The sequence below is a fragment of the Aspergillus multicolor genome (genome assembly GCF_047715735.1).
Source record: "Aspergillus multicolor strain CBS 133.54 unplaced genomic scaffold BDW74scaffold_17, whole genome shotgun sequence".
Taxonomy (NCBI): Eukaryota; Fungi; Ascomycota; class Eurotiomycetes; order Eurotiales; family Aspergillaceae; genus Aspergillus; species Aspergillus multicolor.
Window position 1 is genome coordinate 612,157 of NW_027395968.1, and position 23,256 is coordinate 635,412.

Below are 23,256 nucleotides of genomic sequence, written 5' to 3' on the forward strand. Positions count from 1 at the left end.
TGTGTTTGATACCCTTCGAGTTGTATCACTCGGCGCGAATTCGGATTGCAAACTAAAGTCATGTTACGTCTTGATGGTCTGATTCTTCTTTTTTTGACATTGGGTGAAATGTAACATTTTGTTTTTGGATATGGGATTGGTCCTTGTTGTTTTTTCTCTTCACTACCCACACATAGCCTGTTGAGATCTCAGGATGGATGACTTTTGCACAACCGGGTCTGATAGGACGATTCACTGTATTCGTCTTCTTTCTGATACGCATGAGACTGAATTCGACGACGTTCATTTTTGGAAGGTGCTTGATGTGTAGGCGCGTATGTGCAGAAGTGGGCCTACCTTGTAATTGCGAGCCCTAAAGCATGATTCGGATTTGTCTTCCGGCAAGCTCTACGGAAAACCGGGCAGAAGATGCCTGTAGCAAGTATGGAGCATAATTTGGCGTTTTGGTCAGATTCTGGCCGTTCCAACATGAGGTATATCCCCTCTTATGGATAGGACGAGAATGGCCATCCCCACCAGATGTTTGGCATCAGAGCATGCCATCGGATATGCACCAAGCCAGGGTTGGATCGATAGCGCTGTTGCCAACTCATCCCTGCAGCATCTTGGATCTGAAGCCTTTGCAGCCGTTATTCCGTCCCGTGGTGCCCGGACCAGGTGCCGGAGATTACTGGCAAGGCGAAGATCACAGGCGGGTAATTGAGTCGGGAGGGGGCCGAGGTCGCTCAGTCAGGTTAGAGAGGGTTAATATGGCCGGGATCAGGGGAAGGGGATAGGAGAGAGTATTAATAGATGTGAGATCGAAGTTGGAGAGCGTCAGACAGACAGACAGACTATTTATGCAGGCGATGGGAGCAGTCCGAGTCCGCTAAGGTTGGCCGTTGCCAGTGATTGACAGTGACTGACTGACAGATGGGGCTTCAGCCGCCTGACAGCTTCGCATCGTCCTGGGCTGCTGTGCCTGTTGATAGTCTGTTAGTCTCTTGCTTGGTTCTTGGTTGCACCGCAATTTTAACCCGAGTCTAGCGCCCTCTTCAAGCTTCTATCGCCGGGTTCCCAACCTTAACATGCTCTGACTTTCTTCTGTGTTGTCGCTCGCTTTCTATTCATCGTTCATTCGCTCCTTTCAGCATGACTGATCGTGTCTACTGGCTATCTGAGTCTCTAGAGATGTGATCTTTTCTAATCTTGTCATTCTTTTGATACCGTCTTCGTGTTTCGGATTATTGTTTACCTGTCAGAGCTGTCACCATGTCGGAGAGGCGCTGGTCCACTAGGATCAAGGCGAAAGCCGCAACACTATTGCGACGATCCTCATCGTCCAGCAGACACAGCAAGACTCTTTTGGTAACCACTACTTCCAACATCTCAGCCTCCACCCACGACCTGCGCCCGCAGCGCTCCCATCATTCCCATCGCTCTCACCAGCTCGCTGAGAGTGCCAGCCAAGGGAAGAAGGCGGAGGAGCCCGCGGAGCCAAACTCTGCCACCACGTCCACCACAACCACCACGCCGCCTATCTCCACTCCCAACGTCGCCTCGAACCCGCCGCCTCTCTCCTCTGCGAGTCGTCCCTCCATCTCCTCCTTCACCGAGTCTCAGTACACCCCGGACGAGCTAGCCAGTGCCGGCACCCCAGGCGGTCAATACTTCTTCGTCCCGGACTACAAACGGCCCACGTCGCCTGTTCAGCGAGAGGAGCAATCCGTCAATCAGAGCTCGCCCGCTAAGACAATCACAGAGGCAGAACCTGAGCCTCAGCCAGAAGAGCAGCAGACTGCACCCCGTCGATCGAATCACGATCGTGAGCGTGCCCAGTCCGGATCGAGTCGGAAAAGCTTTCCCACTGAGCTGCTCAATTTTCCACTCCCGCCATCCCGGAAATCCGACAGCTCTGTTCCCCTATCCCCCACGAGACTCGACCGTTCGAGTGCTCCGCTAAACGCCAGTCCCAGTCGCCGCGAGCGTCCTGTATCTGGCCCTACCGAGCAGCCGCCAACACCGCTACAGTCTGTCGCGGAAAAATCCGCTGTAAACACCTATCAGTCCTTCCCGCTCGCTCCGACCTTTCTTACTCGCCCGAGCGTTATCCGCCGCCAATCGCTGTTGCCTGCGTCTCATCAGCACCTGGTCACCTCTATACTAGATACCGGCTCTTTCACGGAACCCGAGGTCATAAATAGAGAAGTCCCGACCATGGGATCAGGGATGGGGCTGCGCAAGATCTGGGTTCGGCGCCCGGGTGGATCGGCCACCCTTCTTCCTACGTCGGAAGATGCACTGGTCGATGAGCTGCGAGATCAAGTGGTTGTCAAGTACGCCAACTCGCTAGGAAAGACCTTCGACGCGCCCGATATTATCATTCGCATCACTACCCGTGAAGGAGTCAGGCTGCCGACGCCTGACCGCATGCTCAGCCCGGAAGAGCCATTGTGGACAGTGGTTGATTCCTACTATCCCGGCGGCCAGACAGTGGCAGAGGCACTTGTCATTGAGATTCCTCAGCGACGGACCCCTAAACCTTCGCCTCGCCGCAATGTATACTTTGCTCACGGAGAGCCCGGCGAGCATGGCGATTACTTTCCGCTTATGCCGACCAACATAAACCTTTCTACGCCTCCGACGCACCATTCGAACACGGCGAACTCTGCCGGAACCCACGGGGCTCCGTCAATATCTATCCTTACTACCGGCCACGCTCCCCCAGTACCATCGCCTGGGGGACGGGCACATCGACGGCCTCCTCTGACTCGGCATACCACACACTCGCCGACACTTCGAGGGATAGCACAATCGAAGGGTATGTCATTCTATCTTCTAGTTTTTGGTCTATGCTGACTTGACAGAATCCGTGAGTTCACAAACAGCGGTTCCAACCCAACCTACGCCGCCAGTCGTGCCCACACCTCCTGGGCCTCCTGCAGAATCACCCAAGGGCAAAGTACACACCCCTCCGGCGCGAGTAGCGTCACCTCGCCCTGGCCCTGCCAAGCCGAAGAAATCCAACCGCGCATCGCTGCTAAACGGTGCGTTCGGCGGCCTGATCGAAGGCACGGTGCCGCCGATCAACGTCCTCATCGTTGAGGACAACGTCATTAACCAAAGGCTGCTCGAGGCGTTCATGAAGCGTCTCAGTGTGCGCTGGAAGTGTGCAGCCAATGGACAAGAGGCTGTGACCAAATGGCGTGAAGGAGGATTCCATCTTGTCCTAATGGATATCCAATTGCCCGTTATGAACGGACTCGATGCTACGAAGGAGATCCGCCGACTTGAACGGCTGAACGGCATCGGAGTGTTCCCGAAGAAGACGTCGGGCGAGTCTGAGGCCCAGGCCGCAACATCTCAAGATCGTCTCACAGAAGAGGACACTCTACATGATTTGTCTCTGTTCAAGAGTCCAGTCATCATCGTGGCTTTGACGGCCAGCAGTTTACAAAGTGACCGTCACGAAGCTTTGGCCGCCGGCTGCAATGACTTTTTGACGAAGGTATGTACCCCCTCCATACAGCCGTACCCAAAACTAACAACCGCAGCCCGTCCGCTTCGAATGGCTCCAGCAAAAAGTCACTGAATGGGGCTGCATGCAAGCCCTCATCGACTTCGAAGGCTGGCGCAGATGGCGCGGCTTCGTGGCCTCTGAGTCGAACTCACACGCGAACTCGGGCCGCTCAAGCCCCGAGACGCGCAACGGCACGAGAAAGATCTCGGCTGCGTCTCCGTCCCCCTCTCCTTCTGTTAAGAAGCTCAGCCATCTAAGGAAGAATGACCTTGTCGATGACTCCCCGGACAGCGGGGATGGCTCGGACTCCCCTGCAAGCTTACATGCGGATGGGCCGAGCCCCTTGCAGGAGGGGGCTCTTTAGATCCGATCCATACTTACTTACACTTTATCTTATTTCGTTCGATTCTGAGGGATATGTCATCGGAGGGATTATTTGGGACAACTTACCTTACGTATATTCACTTCACTTCACTTCTCTATAGGGATGTTGCCGCTTGCTTTGCTATATTTTGTTTTTGTCTCGTCAAGTCTGTTAGATACCCAGCATAGCCATTCTGGACTTTTCTTATCTGTTACTTGTCTTATTTATCTTATTTACCGTTAGACAGCTAAGTACATGAGAGTTGTCGATGGAGCTTGCATTGATTTGAATAGAAATATAACTCACTTACCATTAGTGAAAGTTCTCTGTTTTTGATAGACCCTTCTTCTAGACTTGGGACTCGCGGCTGGACCACATATACTCTTTGATGGAACTAGAGTGCAGGGTGAGCCCTTTCGTTAAGTTATAGTATACATGGTGCCATGGCTGTCGGAAGTCTTCCTCTGATAAGCTCTAGGCCTAAGTATTATGCTTGTTCAAGTGGCTTTAATAGTTGCCCCGCGTGGGCTTCTACCAGATAAACTAAGTGCTTCCATTCATTATGTGTCCATCTATAATATGAAGGTAACTATAACCCAGCAAAATTCCTGTAAATGGCAATCTACTTCTGCGTATGCGCCCACCTCACCCACCGCCGAATACACTCATCAACCCTCTTCAACGCCGCCCGCTCCGCCGCAACCTCAAACCACTCGCGGTGCTCCTTCCCGCACTCCGGACAGGGTCCCAAATCGCGTAGCCGCATGTCCCCCAGCTCCAGGTGGATCAGTCTCTCGACGCGGTGCACGTGCGGGACTTTCCGGCCGGGCTTGAGACCGCCGTTTGCGCCTGTTCTAGAACCGGATCCCGCTCCTGCCCCGGAGCGCTCGGGTGAAGATGAGGATGTGTACGGGTAGTAGCGCAGAAGTGTGAGGTGGTTGGAGCATTGCTTGGACCATTCGTTTAGCCGGCGGGTCACGTTGCTTGTGCGGCCGATTTTGAGGCGGACTGTCCCTGAGCCTGGCGCGCCAGCCCCTGGACTGCTGGTACCGGTACCGAGTGAGCGGGAGGACTCGAAATTGATGGGGTTGAGGTCCCTTGCGCGGCGGATAGCGGTGTCCCTGCGCTGGATCTGCTCGGGACTTTCGTCGCTGTCGTCGCTATCGTCGTCAATACTTATGCCCCTATGTGCTGAGGGGAGGAGAGACGGGGCGATGTCTGACGGCGGCGGGTCGGATCTTGTGGATGTCGAGGGCGTGATCCAGAACATGTAGATGTAGCCTGGTTCGTCGGCTGGCGAGATTGGCTTCGCGAGCTCGGCGAGGAGGAGTGACGCTGTTGCCGGTGATAGGTGCGCTGGGATCCAGGGGAGGAGCGCGTTTGGCTTTGAGCTGGACTGGATCTTTGGAGGAGCTGATGAGGGTGAGGGTTGCTGCATTTGTTGGGGAGGGCGTGTAGACGTCCCTGATGGTTGTGGAGGGCGTGCTGGTCGTGGTTTGGGCGCGACTGGCGGTTCCTCTTCTTCTATTATCGTGAAGCAGCAGAATGTATGCCTAGTCTGTTTCTTCTTTGGCGGGGGCTTGCTGGGCTTTTCTGAGGCATCGTTGATATCTAGGACGCCCAGGCGGTCCATTAGTGTGTCGATGCTGGACCGTCGCTGCTTCTTGGCTGGGTCTGAGTTCCAAGTTGTTCGGCGAATGATTGTCTCCGCTTGGTCTTTATGTTGCCAGCAGTAGAATGCAGTTATGTTTGTTTTGTTACTGGCATTGGCCTTGCCATCTGCTCTTGCAGGCGATGAGTTTGCCGACGATGCCAGTGATCGCCGACATGGGGTGCCGCTAGCAGTTATGCCTCGACATGTAGTTGCTGGGTTCTTCGAATCCGAGCGGCATACAATTGATTCAGGAGTGTTATTTGTATACGGCATTGGGTTGGTTATAGCCTTATAGGGCGTGCTGGGCAGAAAAGAAGGGTAGGGCTGTATAAATACGGTGGGAGAAGATGTTCCGAATCAGTCCTGCCTGCAAATTGTTAATCGCACCGCCACATATTAGTGAAGCGCACCTACCAGGTACAGGTGACAGCTGTTACTCGTCACCGGTCGGGCATTCACCACGTCTGGAATGCCTTGCTGGTTTCATGTTTATTGGGCAAGAGTTGTTGTTGATGCCTGGCTTAGCACCGCCTCAGTGGTTGGTGCGTGCACATCGACCCACATGAACTATTAATATCTCACCATCGAAGCCAGAGCTCGGGACTTGAGGTAGTCAAGGAGCCAAAATGATGCTGGTGCAGATTGCAAGGCTGGATACAACCGTTGAAGTTGACAAGACAGAGTGCTGCACTTATCAACGTCGCAAACCCTCTGCCGAAGAGCAACATTCAGATCTACGCAGCCGTGGCCAATGAACGCTCTTCATGTTTGTCGTCAATCTCGTCGAATTATATATCTAACCTGTATAATCGAAGCCAGCGCCGCGGCATTTGACCCAGAAAGAACGTGCTAATTGGAGAGTCTGCTGTTTGGAGCCTCGTGCGGCAAATACCGACAAGAGGAAGCGCTGTCTCTCTTCTGGAGTAGGGATGTGGCCATGACCTTGGCTGACCTGGCCAGTTCCCAGATCTGCCAAAGCGGCGGTCAGATGGGGACGTGCATGTCCCTGTTGCTTGAAGACAATTCGTCTGAGCACATCTGTGAGATGCTCAATATCCGATCGAGCACACCGACCCGCCACTTGCGTAATGAGCACACGACAAAGCGCAGGCAGATATTCGTGAATCGTTCGCTGAACGGCTTGGGCATCGGTGGGAAGATTCAATACGCTCACCCAGAATTGAGACGCAGAGCGGAGAGGAATAGGTTCCGGTCCTTGCAGCGAGATGAGGGTGAAATTTGAGATTGCTTGGATGACCGGCGGCCGTTGCCCGGCCCCCTGGGGTGTATATGTAAGTGTGAACAGGAAAGGATAATACTTAGGGAGCAAGCGGGTAAGAAAGTCAAGACCACTGTTGGCAAGCTCTGGATCGTAAAGTTCCGGCTTCTCTTGCACCCAGCAGAAAGTGTCGTAGACATGGAGGATTAGTGTGACAGCGTCCTCGCCTACCTGTTGTGGATGTGCACTGTGAGAAGCCAGGAAGGCGGAAGCTGTGCCCATCACCATATCAGCGCCGTGGGTGCCCAGTGGTATGCTCTTGACAAAGTCAACTGTCAACGAGGGCGGGAAAACAAATGGGCCTGTGCTCTCCGTATAACCGGCCTTGAAAACATCACAGGCCGCCTCAATGATGGCGGCATCAAACGGAAAGTCCGTCATGAGAAGTTGCATGCATTGCATTATCAAATTCTGCGTTACAGCACCATTTCCTGTGTTCCAGAATGTGGGCGGATATGGGCCCTGGTCTTTATCCTGGTGGAGATCAACCACTTCATCTGTCCTTAGGCCTTTTCCTATACTCGCAAGACATCGGAGGACCATATGACCTCGAAGGCGGGCAGGTTCTACCGACCCTTGTGCGGCTTCAGTCCGAGCTATCTCTGCCTGTTCCAAGAAAAACTTCAGGATCCCTTCCAAGAAATGAGATTTTTCTTCATCTGCGGGAAGAGTCTGAATTATGGCAGCAATGCCCTCCAACACCCTCTCCATTGTCTGGGTGGTGGCAGTAGGTTTGGTCCGAAAAAGCTCAAATTGGCCGATAAACGCGGGCAGTTCAACCTTGAGAGCATCGCGGCACGAGTTACAGAGATGTGCTATAGACCTCGAGGCCGCCGGGGCACATGAGGCTAGATTCAGAGATGCGAACAAAAATGTGAGCACTCGAGGAAGTAGGGCTTGGGTGCGTTCAAAATACGATCGATATTTCCCGAGCATGTCTACCAAGGTCTGGCGAGCTTTGCCAGGAATCGTGATCCCATTATCTTCGCACAAACGGGCGAACTCGTCGCAAAAGAATATCGCGTTTAAACAATCATCAGCGTGCTGGTTCTCATCAACTGCCTCCGAAAGTTGGGCGATACAAAAGATAGCAGCCTCGAATGTTCTCCAGTCTTGGCTTGTAAGGGAATTCCTTGCGTGCGCTTGAAATACTTGTACCAGATCCACCCCTAATATGGGATAAATGGCAAGCAGGAAGTCACAAACGTCTCGGCGGAATGACCCGAATTCAGCGCGGTCGTCATCACTCCAGTCGCGCAAGTCTTCTGGGGTAGGGTACTTGAGCTTCTCGAAACAGTCCAGAGCAGCACGGGCAAGATTAATCTTGGCAGTTTCGGCGCCTTTCTGCTCTGCAGGGTCTAGAAAGCTATCTTGGAGGTTGTCAGCAGCTTCAGTCCACCATTCGAGGGCCAGGGGCGACGCTGCGTCATCCACTGCTGCATACCCAGGTGGTTTGAGCAGGGTATGGATTAGAGCAAGCATTTTTTCGTGTTTTCTATCCAGCGTTTGAGAAAAGAGTCGAGTCTGTTCTCGCGTTGCCAATGATAGGAGTAGTTCAACGAATGTCATGTTCTCATCTTCAAAATCACCTTCCATCAAAGAAGCAATGTGCGCGGTACCAGAATCGCTGGTAACGTATTCCAGTATAGCATCAATATGGTTTTGCGATAGAACACTTTCACGGCGACCCATGGCCTCTGTCAGAATGTGCCCGGCAGTTTTCGATAAAGAGGGAATATTCAGGCTCCCAATCACACAATTTGTGGCGGGCACCAATTGTGGAACAGAAATAGTATCATGCAATTGAAGCAAGCTCCGAACTGATATCCATGACTAGCGATTTATGTTTAGACACGTTAAACGCGATGAGGGTATACAGGTCTTACATGGTAAGAATTGATTGCCTCCGTTCCCGGGATTTCGTTAGCAACAGAACCACCGGAGGCATTATGTGCCAGCATCTGGGAAAGGACGAATTCCGCGAGCAAGAACGCATCTTGAAGATTAGCAGAGATGCGACGGGTGTCTTCAGGCTTTCGCGATTCAGCCCCCGAACGGCCTATCTCCTCTGCTAGGATTTTTGAGAAGTAGAGTAGCGCGGTCACCTGATTCTCAGACAAGGCTGATAGGATATCATGGAGACGGATTGACGAATATTGCTCCTCGGGGGCATTTTTTCCGTTGGCCAAAGACGCACCTAGGCTCAAGATAGCGCGTGTCCAGGGAGCATTGGCTTTCAGAAAGATGGTTGCAAGAGTCGAAGCCAGTTTTCGTATAACGATACGCTCCCCTCCACTGACTAAGGAGACGTAGTGATCTATTAGCCGCCCAATAAGCTCGTAAGCATCGTTGTCAGCTAGGTTATGCCTGTAGTAGAGTGAGCCACGTCCAATGCCGTCAATTTCGAGGAGGGCATACCAGTCATGGTTAACTTTGACGGTAAATGTCAGCGCTCCGAAGAACCTAAGATCCGGACTCTGTTCGGCAAGAAGGCAATTGGCTATAACCCAAGCATGGGGCCCTTTCTGGAGATTCTGGAGAAGCTCCTGAATCTCATTGATTTTGGCGGGGTTGCCTGTGTTCGTTGGGTCATAGAGCTCTAGAACAAGCTGGATAATCGTCATTACTTTGGAGTCATAACCATAACACAGAACGTGATCCTACCTTTCTTGCTCCATCAATGGCCCAGGCCTGATCTGAGTGGTCCATGGACATGGCCGAGCACCTACGAAGTGGACAAAAAGCTGGAGAAATGACGGCCTGAGCCGCGGTATAGATGCCGATAAGAAAAGCAGATCACGTGGTGATAACGCTATCTTTGGAGGGGAAACAGTCTCGAAGAAGCGGGGAATATAAACACGCAGCATTAGGAACTAGTTGAAGTTTACCTAGTGACTCACTTTTCTGTTGCTTGAGCTGCACCAAAGCTTGTAGTGCCAGAGGGAACTTTGACACAAGAGTTTGCTCTCTCATATTCCTCTCTTCCAATGGTAAAATATGTAAGATTTCGGTATTGAGCTCTAAATTACGGCTCCACTTGACATCCACCTCCGATTCTGCCTTATCTGTTGCTTCACGCTTCAAGCTCCAGTAGCTATTCTCCTTGGAGACCTTTTTTGTACAACTCACCTTTACCTCTTTTTACTTTCATTCTTCTCATTCCCCCGGGCTCTGTGCCTCTCGATTTTGTTGGAGCGCGCTCGTCTTGCAATCGAGGTATTCTCCCTAGCACGTGCGCTAATACTCTTCTAATTGCGTCAGTCGATGCTCTTTTCCCGTCCTCCCTCCAGGCTTTCTTGGATTCTAGCATTCCGGCCAAATCAGAAGCTACCCAGCTATCGTCCAAGATATTTCTCTTTATCTGTCCCGAGATACGCCATCGATATGGAAGCCGTGGACACTACCAAGCGCCTGTCTAGCTTGCGGCAGTTGATGCAAGAGCACAAAGTTGATGTATACAGTATGACATCCAAAGTATATTGTCCGGCTTCATACAAAGCACTTTCTGACACCTGTCGCAGTCGTTCCCTCAGAAGATAGTCACCAGTCCGAGTATATCGCGCCATGCGACGGTCGCCGAGGTAGCCTATCCCTTCCCTTCGAATGCGCGCGAACAAAGCATCTCGATGTCGGGACCGTATAGCTTACTTCTACCCCGTATACAGAGTTTATTTCCGGGTTTTCTGGCTCCGCTGGAACAGCTATTATCTCACTAAAGGAAGCGGCGCTTTCGACCGATGGCCGGTACTTTAACCAAGCGGCGAAGCAGCTTGACAACAACTGGATTCTGTTGAAGCGCGGGGTGGAGGGTGTCCCGACCTCACAAGAATGGTATGCATTACGCGGGCTCTTCATACATGGGTGGTAGGAGCTTACACCTCCAGGATAACCCAGCAAGCCGAGGGTGGTAAAGTGGTCGGAGTTGATCCGGCTTTGATCACAGGAGGTGGGAATATGGTCCCGTTTGCGTCTTGACCAGCTTGCTGACTAGGGAAACTTACAGCGGCCGCCCGTAGTCTCTCTGATGCCCTACAAAAAAGCGGTGCTTCATTAACCGGGGTCTCTCAGAACCTTGTTGATTTGGTCTGGGGTAGCGAGCGCCCTACTCCGCCGCGGGAGAAGGTCAAAATCCATCCTGAAAAGTACGCAGGAAAGAGCTTCCAAGAGAAAGTCAGCGACTTGCGGAAGGAACTTGAGAACAAGAAGGCAGCTGGCTTTGTTATCTGTGCGTTGGGGCGGGTTCTCAATCTAGTGCGCTTGTACTAACTACTATCATAGCCATGCTTGATGAGATCGCTTGGCTGCTGAACTTGAGAGGAAGCGAGTAAGTGTACTTCTTTCCAGTGAGCAAATTCCGACTCTAATAGGAGCGATATTTAGCATTCCCTACAATCCGGTCTTCATTTCCTATTGCATCGTTACACCCACTACAGTCGAGCTCTATATCGACGATGAGAAACTTACACCTGAGGTGAAAGCTCACCTTGGAGACGATGTCATTATAAAGCCATATGATTCCATCTTCGCAGACGCCAAAGCACTTTTTGAAGCGAAGAAGCAGGATTCCGAGGCTCCCTCTTCCAAGTTCCTTATTTCAAACCGGGCTTCCTGGGCTCTCAACCTGAGTCTAGGAGGGGAGGATCATGTTGATGAGATTCGCAGCCCTATTGGTGATGCTAAGGCCGTGAAGAACGATGTCGAATTAGCCGGTATGAGGGCTTGCCATATTCGTGACGGTGCTGCCTTGATCGAGTATTTTGCCTGGCTCGAAAACGAACTGGTCAATAAGAAGACAACTTTGGATGAAGTCGATGCAGCTGATAAGCTGGAGCAACTCAGGTCCAAACAAGAGCTCTTTGCAGGCCTCTCCTTCGACACTATCTCCTCAACTGGCCCTAACGGAGCTGTCATTCACTACAAACCTGAGAAAGGAAGCTGCTCTATTATCGACCCCAACGCTATCTACCTATGCGATTCGGGTGGCCAGTATTTCGACGGCACTACAGATGTAACACGAACTTACCACTTTGGTCAACCCACCGAGCTTGAAAAGAAAGCTTTCACATTAGTTCTCAAAGGATGCATTGGGCTTGACGCTGCTGTCTTCCCGAAAGGCACGAGCGGATTTGCGCTTGATGTCCTAGCTCGGCAACACCTGTGGAAGGAGGGCCTTGACTTCCTGCACGGAACAGGTCACGGAATTGGCTCGTACCTTGTAAGTCAGAACTTGGTAGCTCGGACGCTTTCCGCTGACAATTATAGAATGTACACGAGGGCCCCGTAGGCATCGGTACCCGTGTCCAATATACCGAGGTGCCCCTAGCACCTGGAAACGTCATTTCAGACGGTACGTGAATCACATCTGCATCGTGAGTTGGGCTTGCTAACTACCGCAGAACCCGGCTTCTACGAGGATGGCAAGTTCGGAATCCGCATTGAAAGTAAGTCACTACTGTCATGAGCATCCTGGGTATACGGTCTAACGATAGATTAGACGTTGTTATGGTGCGCGAGGTCCAGACTACTCACAAGTTTGGTGAAAGGCCATGGCTGGGCTTTGAGCATGTCACAATGTGTCCCATCGGCCAGAACCTCATTGAGCCATCGCTCCTGACTGACTCCGAGATCAAGTGGTTGAACGATTACCATGCGGAGGTGTGGGAGAAGACTCATAAGTACTTTGAGAACGATGAACTCACTCGTAAGTGGCTTCAACGGGAGACTCAGCCGATCTCCAAATAAGAGATTGGCGAGATATTCTACTATAGAATGTAGATAGACCTAGGATAGAAATGTCCATAGCCCGAATAGAGAGTCAGCCATCAGGGCACAGCTCTGGCATTTATTGCGCTCGGATACTTACAGTGTAACTATATGTACCACATTACCCGATAGGGTACCTGCAAAGTATCTCAGAGATGTCCCTGTTCTGTACTTGTACGGTACTTGTATGGATGTACCTCGAGCTCCGGTGCGGGATGCGGCTGCTCGTGTGGGGGACGTGGGCCGCTTGTAGTTGGGACCTGGCCCAGCTAAATTGCTGTCCTTCCGATGCAACGGCCCTTTTGACATCTACAACCCTTGGTCAATCCTCTCTCCGCTGACGGACCGCTGTCTTGTCTCCTATACTCCAGTCCGCTCGAGGACATTTTATCGACTTCCTGGTCATTCTCTTCCCGAAGCAACGATGCCCGCATCCCCTGCCTTCTGATCACATCGATTCCTGACCACCTAGCTTCCCCATCCCCGCGCCGACCGATTTCCCGTACGCCGACTAGATCCATCGCCTCTATAAGCATTGATAGCGACAGGAATTTGGTATGAGTGGCAGGAGTGGCTACGCGAACGGTTACGGATACTCCGACACCAGTCGCTACGACCGCGGTGACGGCGGATACGGCAACAATGGCAACCTTGGTGTGAATGGATACGACACCAGCGGCGGAAGGGATAGGCGCCCCGGGGGCTATGGGGGATTTTATCCAGAGGCATCACAGCAACCATCTTTGTCAGCTGCACCATCGCCGGAGCGACGCCGCGACAGGTTTGATGGAGACGACCGTTCCTACTCTTCGTCGCGGTCGCGGACACGCGCCCCTGATGCAGACAGAGAGCGCAGAGCTGAACATACAGACGAGAGGCCTCGTGTAGACACCAGCCGAATACCGGGTAGTTTCAGCAGCCAGGGAGGGGCTGGCGGGGGGTCACAAGCTGTTGAAGGTATGTGCTGAACACGATGCGCTTCTTGCATCATGTGCTCGGACACGGTCTAATCTCCGGGTCTTGCTACTTAGATGTTCTACATTCTATACAGCGCGAATGGGACTACGTGACGAACGACGACTGCGTACCGGTCCAGGTTGCCCTGCAATTGATGGACACGAGCACACTAGGGAAGGCCGAACGCGAACCCGACTTTTTGGGCGTACATCAAACAATCCAGCAGACACTGAAGGCGATCGTCAACGAACACCACCAGGGCTTCAATAGTTCTATCGGTACATATCACAAAATTCAAGCAAACATACAGAGCTCCCAGAGCCGAGTACGGAATTTGAAGCATGCGCTAGAAGACGCAAAGGGCGGACTGCTGTCTACGAAACCCGAGCTGAAAGACCTGGCGACATCTTCTCAGAAATACGACGACATTATTCAGCTGTTTAGTCAGATTCAGGAAATCCAATCTCTTCCTGAAAAGCTGGAATCGAGGCTGTCCGATAAACGATTTTTAGGTGCCGTGGAGGTCCTCCATGATGCGCTTCGGCTCTTGCGGCGCTCGGAGCTCGAGAACATTGGTGCTCTCGCGGATATCCGGGCGTATTTTGAGAATCAAGAGTCATCTATCACAGACATCTTGGTTGAGGAATTGCACGATCACCTTTACCTGAAATCGCCCTACTGCGTTGATCGATGGAAGCCGCCAGCTCCAGAGACAGAAAGCAATGGCGTGAATGGAGCCGGCGCTGGCGCAGGCTCTTGGGAGCGGCCCGTTTACGGATTTCTCGCGCGGCTTGACGCATCCAAGCCTATGGTAGAGGATGCGTCTCGAAATCCCGAAGCCGACACATTCTCCTACCTTCAACTTCTCATCGAGGCTCTGAACAAAATGGGTCATCTGGATATCGCAGTAGACCGCATTGAACAGCGACTTCCGGTGGAGCTGTTCACGGTAGTCGACAAGACAAACGCGGAGATCGACGCGCGTTACCCAATCCAGAGGGGCTCGATGGCGCAAGATGGAAAGACAGAGTCCCCTACAGAAATGATCGAGAAGCGCGGTCATGTTCTCTCGGAATTCTTGTGGACGCTCTATGCCAAGTTTGAATCAATTGCAGAGGGGCATCGTGTCGTTCACGATGTGATAGCAGCCATTGTGGAGCGCGAGGGCATACCCAAGAGTAATTCTCTTGCTGGTGGCTTTAAGGAGCTTTGGAAGCTTTATCAAAGCGAGGTACTTTGTCCGCTCATTCTGTCTAGGTTCAAAGCTTACAAATCCTTCTAGATTCGATCGTTGATGCACGACTACATGGCCACCGACGGTGATTCTTCAATTAGACCCGATGAAGAGACAGATGCGCGACGTCAACTGTACTCGGGCTATAGGGACAAGAACAAGGTGCGTCTGTTTATCATACTTATAGCCCTGGGTGTTCTGACAGCCCTCAGAAACTGTTTAAATTGTCCGAGGCAAGTCGCACAACGGAGATGAAAGCCGAACAAGACGAGTTGGATGAGATTTTGAGGTCATCCGTACCCGGTCTTGTGTCCAAATCAGAGCAGAAGTCAGATGAAAACGGTCCCGCCGATTCCAGGCAAGGCACAGGACACAAGATTCTTATCGAGCCTAGTGTGTTCAATATGAGCCTGCTATTGCCGCCTTCGCTTTCATTCATCCAACGATTGAAGGATGTCGTGCCTGTTGATTCAGACATGGCTACTGGTTCTCTGACGTCTTTCCTCGACGATTTCCTTGTCAATGTTTTCCTACCACAACTTGATGAGACCGTCACCGAGCTTTGCACTCTCAGTTTTATCACGCCTGATGCTTTCACGGAGGATCCTCAGTGGTCGTCAGTCTCGCCTAAACCAATTTTCAAGGTTCGTAGCAGTTCACCACTGCTTTGCGCTGTCTATTAAACGGTGTTTAGGGAACGGTCAAGTTTATGTCGGTTGTGAAGGAGTTCAGTAAAATGCTGTCCAGCATCCCTCATGACCAAGCGTTTACGCAGCTTCTTCTTAGTCAAATAGTGACATACTATGACAAGTGTTGCGGGTGGTACAAGAGTAAGTATATTTCGATACTCCTTGAATTTGACATCTGCTAACTCTCGAAGCCATCGTCACGAAGGTCTCTGGAAGAGGTGGTGTTCAGCTCAAAGCTGCCGCAGCTTTTGCTGAGTTTGGACCCGTTCATGATCTCGTCGTCGAACTCTGGCGAGGATCAAATCCCAACAAGCATGAGCTTATTGACAAGGTAATTTTGCCTCCGGTTGTGACAATATGATGGGAAATTTTTAACGTAAAAATAGGAAGCTAGTATTCTAATAAAGCAGACGGATAAAGTGCCATTAGAGCCTGCCGACATCATTTCGGATCCTAAGTCCGTGGTGGCCCTGTCACTTCTTCACAACAGCATGGTCAGTCTACCTTTCGCTTCTATCTCTTGGTGGAACTGACACAGTATAGCAATGGCTTGCTAGCAGTCTTTCCAAGCTACGACAGCCTTCAACGGACTCTCGATCATCTCAGCATGGATCTGGGCTGACAAACCGTCGCTGGACTCTTATCAGCGCCATGAAGCCGAAACGTGATAGCATCAGTCAAGCCATATACCTTCCATTGAATCAGGAAACAGCTACCGCATTCGACACTACACTGCAGTCATTACGTGACCTTGCACTCACGGTCATCTACGCTTTGCACATTGATATCAGATGCGGAGTCATCCATATGTTGACTCGGACCATGGCTGGTCCCAACCCACCCATGCCCCGCAACTCAGAACCCGCTACTCCTTCACCCCCTCCCAGCGGTGGTTGCTGGCATCTCTTGAACAGTCAGCCAACCGCGGCATCTCCGGCAATCCTTGAACTAAACAAAGACCTAATCTCTTTCGACACGAACATCTCAACATATTTGGGAGCATTCCAACGTTACTTCATTACATCCGGGCTCTCTAGATTCATCGACAGAGTCTTCGTTGCCAGCACTCGCTACATCTGGGCCATGAATGAAAACGGCGCGTTGCGACTCCAGCTCGATGTTCTTGTTCTGCAGCAGAACCTCAAAAACATCATCATTGATCTGTCTCGGCCATCAACACCAGACAATGCTGACACTCCACAAGAAGAACAATACCGTGAAGTCGTTACCCTTCCTCGGAGCGCCAAGTTCCTCGACTGGTTCCTCGAAGGCGCAGTCAAGGCACTTGATTACGCCAAAGAGGAAAAGGAAAACATTGCTGCCCACGGCGACAAAGCGCTTGCTGCGTCTGGCGAGCCTTTTAGCTATGAAGAGCTCAAGGTGCTTGTTGATTTATGCTTCTCTGAGATTCTCAGAGGGCCCAAGGGCGAGGATAATCGGGAAGACTTTATGGCTGCGAAGAAGGCTAGTGCAGACTCACTTCTGAGGTTGAACGAGATAATGTGGGATTCGAAATGATTAGCCTGTTTCAGCGAGCGGTTACAGCGCCTGCAGTATTGATACCATCTAGATAAGCCCTGCTGCTCTAGCAGTGTATTGAATATTCATATACTGATACTTTCTTGTGAACAATAACAATAATCGCCTTGTAGCACCACAATACTAGCTCCTGGGACGACAGGGATCTGTACATGCAAGCAGATGTTCTTGGTTATGTTAGACTAGGTATATCTGCAGGGTCTATCCCCGTTGGTGGACAAAATATGTATCTGGACCGGTCCGCATTGTTATCACACCGGGAGAGTAGCTCGACTCAGTGATAGGCTGACCAACTGCAGTCAGATGATCATCAGAATGCTGTGCAATTGATCTCTGTAGGAATCATTTTGCAATCGAGGCTACCTTGGCTGGCACCTTGAGCTGCTGGACCAGTGGGAGCTTCAGCATGGCGTGTAAGCACTGAGGTGCATTGAAGCATCCATATCGGAGCAGACGGAGAAAAGTGGGCCATTACATCATTGCTCAGTCAGAATCTTAACAGCTGCAGTGACTCTGGAGTGACTCAAGAGGCTTGTTTACGGAGTAGATGGCAGCATGCCTGAAGAGCTGATTAGTCAGATCGTTTAGATTGGCATACAGCAAGCTTAGACATCGGATTAGCTCGGACTGCTGCAGTGCTGGATCCGGGCGAGTCATAGATAAGCCGTTGAGTTCTCCGCAGCGGTGAGGCTGAAGCCAGAGAAGATGCATTGGTTCGGCTTGGAGTTTTGACTGGCAGTCTGCGCCCGAATATAATCTATCTGGTGCGCTAGACGGGGCGTATACTCGCCAAAGAGTCAGACAGCTAGGCAGCTATGGAGTGATTTCTATTTATTATGTGGTGATTATTGCAGAGTAACTAGAAAGAGAACTTAACGCCGACAACTCCGATTACCAATCGTAAACGGGCAAAGCTTCGCCTATCCTTTAGTAAGCAGCGCTGCAACTGGTCCTCTTTCGCAGGTCTGGGGTGTCTCCAACTTTGCTTTTATTCTTTCTTTTTTGCTGATCGCAACTCTCGCTCTTATCGGCCGCTCCCTCTGCCTCCCTTCTCTGTGTGTCCTGGAGGAGGAAATCGAGGTTGGGTTGCACATTCCGGGGAAAATGCTGGACGACAGTTCGCAGACCGTCCTCGGGGAGATCGCCCCAGGATCCCTGTCGCCCGCCGCCTCGCCGTCGTCTCTATTCCAGCAATCTGCGACGCTGCAGTCTTTCTGTGGCGATATCGAAGGATGGGGTCCCTTGAGCAGGACGAGATTCGACCTGACGCCCTGCTTCTTGGATATCGGTGTCTCGTTGGTTGCTGCGTTCGGGTTGGTGCTGGGGAGCGGTGCGCTTTGGTTCCTGTTCAAGAAGCGCGTTCCCCAGCCGGTGTCGAAGAATTGGCATTTTTACGCTAAGCTGGTTAGTCCGGTTGGAAATATTCAATGCCACTTTCAAGTTCGCTGATTCGTTTATCTTTTGTAGGTTGTTCTATCCGCCCTGTTGATTTCCACCGCTCTACAAGCAGCTTTTCAAATCGAGATCTACGCCAGATGGTTTACCGATTTCCGGTTCTGGAGCACCGTTCTCGTCTTCGCTTCGTTGTGTGTTATCTTTGCCGTACAGTATCATGAACATTGGCGTAGCCGGTACCCGAATGGCGTTGTCCTGTTCTACTGGCTGTTCTTCATTATCGCCTATGCCGTCAAGCTGCGGTCGCATGTGTCGCGGAAGACCTACGAAGATCGCCTGCCGTATTTCGTTATCCTCAATGTCAGCCTGGGACTGTCGATTCTGGAATTCGCATTGGAGTACTTAGTTCCGAAGAAGCAGAGTGCCTACGATGCCCTGGGTGACGAAGATGAATGCCCGTACGAATATGCGGATATTTTCTCCGTCCTTACTTTCAGCTGGATGACTCCTATGATGAAATTCGGGTACAAGAACTACTTGACGCAGGATGATTTGTGGAATCTTCGCCGACGGGATACCACCCGTGCCACCGGTGCTACGCTGGAGGAGAACTGGGAGTACGAGTTGCAGAAAGAGAAGCCTTCTCTCTGGATGGCCTTGTTCAAGTCCTATAGTGGACCATACGTCCGTGGAGCTATCATCAAATGCGGGAGTGATGCGCTGGCGTTCGTTCAGCCACAGCTCTTGCGTATCCTGATTGACTTCATCAACTCGTATCGGACAAATGATCCCCAGCCAGTCATTCGGGGAGTCGCTATCGCACTTGCTATGTTTGTGGTTTCCGTGTCTCAAACATCGTTCCTCCACCAGTATTTCCAGCGCGCGTTCGATACCGGTATGCGTGTCAAGTCCGGTCTTACTGCTATGATTTATGCCAAGTCCCTCAGACTTTCAAGTGAAGGACGCGCCGCGAAGACCACTGGTGATATCGTCAACCACATGGCCGTGGACCAGCAGCGTCTGTCTGATCTGACCCAGTTTGGTACGCAGCTCTGGTCTGCGCCATTCCAAATCACCCTTTGCATGATCTCGCTTTACCAACTTGTCGGAGTGAGCATGTTTGCTGGAATCGCTGTCATGATTCTGATGATCCCGCTCAACGGCGTTATCGCCCGCATGATGAAGAAGCTCCAGCTTGTTCAGATGAAGAACAAGGACGCGAGGTCTAGACTTATGACGGAGATCTTGAACAACATCAAGAGCATCAAGCTCTATGCCTGGAATACGGCATTCATGAATAAGCTGAGCCACATTCGTAACGACTTGGAGCTGAACACTCTTCGCAAGATTGGAGCGACTCAGTCCATTGCCAACTTTACCTGGCAGTCCACTCCATTCCTGGTCTCCTGCTCTACGTTCACCGTCTTTGTTCTTACTGAAGACCGGCCCCTGACCACATCTATTGTTTTCCCGGCCTTGACGCTCTTCAACCTGCTCACTTTCCCGCTATCAATCCTTCCCATGGTCATCACATCCGTGATTGAGGCCTCCGTAGCCGTCAAGCGTTTGACTGATTACTTTACCGCCGAAGAACTGCAGACAGATGCCGTTAAATACGAGGATCCAGTAGCCCACGTTGGTGACGAGTCTGTCAGAATTCGTGATGCATCCTTCTCCTGGAACAGGTACAAGGACGAAACTGCCCTGGAGAACATTGATCTCAGTTGCCGCAAAGGTGAGCTCAACTGTATCGTCGGACGTGTCGGTTCTGGAAAGTCGTCTCTGCTTCAGGCACTTCTCGGCGACCTGTGGAAGACCGAGGGTGAAGTTGTTGTTCGCGGACGCATTGCGTACGTCGCACAAGCCGCTTGGGTTATGAATGCTAGCGTTCGGGAAAACATTGTCTTTGGCCACCGCTGGGATCCTCAGTTCTACGACCTGACCGTGGAGGCATGCGCTTTGATCGACGACTTCAAGAATTTGCCTGATGGTGATCAGACCGAGGTTGGAGAAAGGGGTATCTCTCTTTCCGGTGGACAAAAGGCTCGATTGACTCTTGCCAGAGCTGTGTACGCCCGTGCTGATATTTACCTCCTGGACGATGTTCTTTCTGCAGTTGACCAGCATGTGGGACGCCATCTCATCAACCGGGTGCTTGGATCGAACGGTATCCTCAATAGCAAGACAAGAATCTTGGCCACCAACGCTATCCCCGTTCTGAAAGAGGCGGACTTTATTGGCTTGCTTCGCGACAAGACATTGATTGAGAAGGGTACTTACGAACAGCTGATGGCCATGAAGGGCGAAGTTGCCAACCTTGTTCGCACCACTATGAACGACTCAGACGACGAGGGTTCTGGTGTTGAAACCCGCGGACTTGCCAGCCCTGAAAGCTCTGAGACTACTACTGTCATTGAGGGCCCTGACTCCGACTTCTCCGACACCGACGAGGCTGAACAGCAGATTGGCTCTCTTGCTCCGATCAAGGCCGCTGGACCCCGCAGAACAAGCACAGTCACTCTCCGTCGCGCCAGTACCGTCAGCTGGCAAGGCCCTCGTCGCAAGCTGGGCGATGAAGAGAATATCTTGAAGAGCAAGCAGACTCAGGAAACATCGCAGCAAGGCAAGGTCAAGTGGAGCGTCTACGGAGAATACGCGAAGAACAGCAATCTGGTCGCTGTTGCCTTCTACCTCATCACCCTCATCGGCGCGCAGACAGCGCAAGTGGCGGGCAGTTACTGGCTTAAGCACTGGACAGAACAAAGCGAAACACAGTCTGGCTCATCTAGCGCTGGCAAGTTTATTGGTATCTACCTGGCTCTGGGTCTTGGATCGTCTTTCTTGGTTATTCTTCAGAATCTTATCCTGTGGATCTTCTGCTCGATCGAGGCCTCTCGGAAGCTTCACGAGCGGATGGCTTTCTCTATCTTCCGTTCTCCGATGCGCTTCTTCGAGACGACGCCGTCTGGTCGCGTTCTCAACCGATTCTCCAGTGACATATATCGCATTGACGAGGTTCTCGCCCGAACATTTAACATGCTTTTTGGAAACTCTGCCAAGGCAATCTTCACCTTGCTTGTTATTGCTAGCTCCACCCCTCCATTCTTGATCGTGGTCATTCCCTTGGGATACGTCTACTTCAGCTACCAGAAATACTACCTTCGCACATCTCGTGAGTTGAAGCGTCTCGACAGCGTCACCCGGAGTCCCATCTATGCGCACTTCCAGGAGTCGCTCGGAGGAATCTCGACGATCCGCGCGTACCGACAGGAGGAACGATTCAGCCTGGAGAACGAGTGGCGTATGGATGCTAACCTCCGTGCCTACTTCCCATCCATCAGCGCCAACAGATGGCTTGCCGTGCGTCTTGAATTCATTGGCTCGGTTATTATCCTGGTGTCTGCACTGCTCTCGATCATTTCCGTTGCCACTGGCAGCAGCCTGTCCGCTGGAATGGTTGGTTTGGCCATGTCATACGCTCTGCAGATCACCCAGTCTCTCAACTGGATTGTCCGACAGACCGTCGAGGTTGAGACTAACATCGTGTCCGTCGAGCGTGTGCTCGAGTATGCCAGCCTTCCGAGCGAGGCCCCCGAGGTCATCTTCAAGAACCGCCCGCCTACCGGGTGGCCAGCACAAGGCGCGGTGTCGTTCCACAACTACAGCACACGGTACCGTGAGGGCCTGGACCTCGTGCTCAAGGATGTCAGTTTGGACATCAAGCCTCACGAGAAGATTGGTGTCGTCGGGCGTACGGGTGCCGGAAAGAGTTCGCTGACCCTAGCGCTCTTCCGCATCATTGAGCCTACCAACGGTGGCATCAGCATCGATAACCTGGATGTCTCGACAATTGGACTGCGTGATCTTCGTGGTCGCCTGGCCATCATTCCCCAGGACCCAGCCATGTTCGAAGGTACTGTACGGGACAACTTGGATCCCCGCCATGTGCACGACGACACCGAACTGTGGAGCGTTCTCGGTATGTACTCTAACAATGACCACGAGTCATGTAAGTACTGATTTCCTGCAGAACACGCCCGGCTAAAGGACCACGTCGCTCAAATGGAGGGCAAGCTAGACGCGCACGTTCAAGAAGGAGGTATGTCGATGCACCTAATCTAGTATATCCCTGTGTCATGCCTATATTAATCGACCAACAGGATCCAACCTGAGTCAGGGCCAGCGCCAACTGATCTCTCTCGCCCGAGCGCTCCTCACACCTAGCAACATCCTCGTCCTCGACGAAGCAACCGTGAGCTGACCGAGTTTCCACTCTACTTTAGCACGAAGCTAACAAGAACTAAACTAGGCCGCCGTCGACGTCGAAACCGACGCCCTCCTCCAACGGACCCTCCGCAGCAACATCTTCCAAGACCGCACGATCATTACGATCGCGCACCGCATCAACACGATCATCGACTCGGACCGCATTGTTGTGCTTGATAAAGGCCGCGTTGCGGAGTTTGATTCTCCCACTGCGCTGATCAAGGAACGCGGCAAGTTCTACGAGCTCGTGAAGGAGGCTGGACTGCTTGATAGCGATGGGAATGCCATCGTCTCACAGTAAGGCAATCCATCTCCGCGACTAAGCGAGCAAAGAGGGAAGAGGAACAAAAGTGGAGAGAATTAATATAAAAGTTGATGCTTGTTTGCTTCCATTCACTTCAATTGTCCATACCTCGTTCCTCATCCTGTTTCTATTTCTTCTCTCGTGGGGTAGGCGTTTTGTTTGTTCATCGTTGTTATTATTATCCTTATATCACTATGTCCATAGGTAGTCTAGTCTAGTCTAATTAGCCTAGGAGTATACATGCTGCACATACGGAGTACAATGACCCCATCTCCTTTTCCTCCAATCCTATTCTTTGGATCTATATTACTAA

General features: G+C 51.7%; 5 protein-coding genes across 5 annotated transcripts; 3 read left to right on the top strand and 2 right to left on the bottom strand.

Moving 5' to 3' along the window:
* Positions 1 to 831: 831 nt before the first annotated feature.
* On the top strand, positions 832 to 4,184 carry BDW74DRAFT_155740 (response regulator). Its single transcript, XM_073724883.1, has 3 exons — positions 832 to 2,800; positions 2,847 to 3,487; positions 3,534 to 4,184. Exons 1-3 carry the CDS (start codon positions 1,252 to 1,254, stop codon positions 3,861 to 3,863), a joined length of 2,520 nt encoding a protein of 839 aa, XP_073582691.1. The 5' UTR covers positions 832 to 1,251; the 3' UTR covers positions 3,864 to 4,184.
* Positions 4,185 to 4,403: 219 nt separating this feature from the next.
* Positions 4,404 to 6,040, bottom strand: BDW74DRAFT_36427 (uncharacterized protein). The gene is made up of 2 exons (XM_073732615.1): positions 5,932 to 6,040; positions 4,404 to 5,884 (listed from the first exon to the last, which is right to left on the bottom strand). Exon 2 carries the CDS (start codon positions 5,788 to 5,790, stop codon positions 4,486 to 4,488), a length of 1,305 nt encoding a protein of 434 aa, XP_073582692.1. The 5' UTR covers positions 5,791 to 5,884; positions 5,932 to 6,040; the 3' UTR covers positions 4,404 to 4,485.
* Position 6,041: 1 nt separating this feature from the next.
* On the bottom strand, positions 6,042 to 9,566 carry BDW74DRAFT_36426 (putative importin 13). The gene is made up of 4 exons (XM_073732614.1): positions 9,461 to 9,566; positions 9,215 to 9,405; positions 8,683 to 9,163; positions 6,042 to 8,629 (listed from the first exon to the last, which is right to left on the bottom strand). The coding sequence occupies exons 1-4, from the start codon at positions 9,509 to 9,511 to the stop codon at positions 6,314 to 6,316; spliced, it is 3,039 nt and encodes a 1,012-aa protein (XP_073582693.1). The 5' UTR covers positions 9,512 to 9,566; the 3' UTR covers positions 6,042 to 6,313.
* Positions 9,567 to 10,180: 614 nt separating this feature from the next.
* BDW74DRAFT_168775 (uncharacterized protein) lies at positions 10,181 to 16,957 on the top strand (the record flags this gene model as incomplete). Its single annotated transcript, XM_073726896.1, has 17 exons — positions 10,181 to 10,316; positions 10,462 to 10,627; positions 10,681 to 10,742; positions 10,800 to 11,021; positions 11,075 to 11,120; positions 11,177 to 12,011; positions 12,059 to 12,143; positions 12,193 to 12,237; positions 12,291 to 12,471; positions 13,122 to 13,516; positions 13,591 to 14,747; positions 14,799 to 14,884; positions 14,938 to 15,394; positions 15,445 to 15,580; positions 15,631 to 15,770; positions 15,826 to 15,933; positions 15,983 to 16,957. The coding sequence occupies 17 exons, from the start codon at positions 10,181 to 10,183 to the stop codon at positions 16,955 to 16,957; spliced, it is 5,232 nt and encodes a 1,743-aa protein (XP_073582694.1).
* Positions 16,958 to 17,895: 938 nt separating this feature from the next.
* Positions 17,896 to 23,134, top strand: BDW74DRAFT_36472 (ATP-binding cassette glutathione S-conjugate transporter YCF1). The gene is made up of 5 exons (XM_073732616.1): positions 17,896 to 18,382; positions 18,446 to 22,352; positions 22,404 to 22,472; positions 22,534 to 22,625; positions 22,683 to 23,134. Exons 1-5 carry the CDS (start codon positions 18,083 to 18,085, stop codon positions 22,938 to 22,940), a joined length of 4,626 nt encoding a protein of 1,541 aa, XP_073582695.1. The 5' UTR covers positions 17,896 to 18,082; the 3' UTR covers positions 22,941 to 23,134.
* Positions 23,135 to 23,256: the final 122 nt, after the last annotated feature.

Coding starts and splice junctions, on each gene's coding strand:
- BDW74DRAFT_36427 (XM_073732615.1), bottom strand. CDS start 5,790: ATGCCGTATACAAATAACACTCCTGAATCAATTGTATGCCGCTCGGAT.
- BDW74DRAFT_36426 (XM_073732614.1), bottom strand. CDS start 9,511: ATGTCCATGGACCACTCAGATCAGGCCTGGGCCATTGATGGAGCAAGA. Junction 9,406..9,460: donor CCATTGATGGAGCAAGAAAG/GTAGGATCACGT, acceptor ACGATTATCCAG/CTTGTTCTAGAGCTCTATGA. Junction 9,164..9,214: donor GTCAAAGTTAACCATGACTG/GTATGCCCTCCT, acceptor ACTCTACTACAG/GCATAACCTAGCTGACAACG.
- BDW74DRAFT_155740 (XM_073724883.1), top strand. CDS start 1,252: ATGTCGGAGAGGCGCTGGTCCACTAGGATCAAGGCGAAAGCCGCAACA. Junction 2,801..2,846: donor AGGGATAGCACAATCGAAGG/GTATGTCATTCT, acceptor CTGACTTGACAG/AATCCGTGAGTTCACAAACA. Junction 3,488..3,533: donor GCAATGACTTTTTGACGAAG/GTATGTACCCCC, acceptor TAACAACCGCAG/CCCGTCCGCTTCGAATGGCT.
- BDW74DRAFT_36472 (XM_073732616.1), top strand. CDS start 18,083: ATGCTGGACGACAGTTCGCAGACCGTCCTCGGGGAGATCGCCCCAGGA. Junction 18,383..18,445: donor GGCATTTTTACGCTAAGCTG/GTTAGTCCGGTT, acceptor TATCTTTTGTAG/GTTGTTCTATCCGCCCTGTT. Junction 22,626..22,682: donor TCGTCCTCGACGAAGCAACC/GTGAGCTGACCG, acceptor GAACTAAACTAG/GCCGCCGTCGACGTCGAAAC.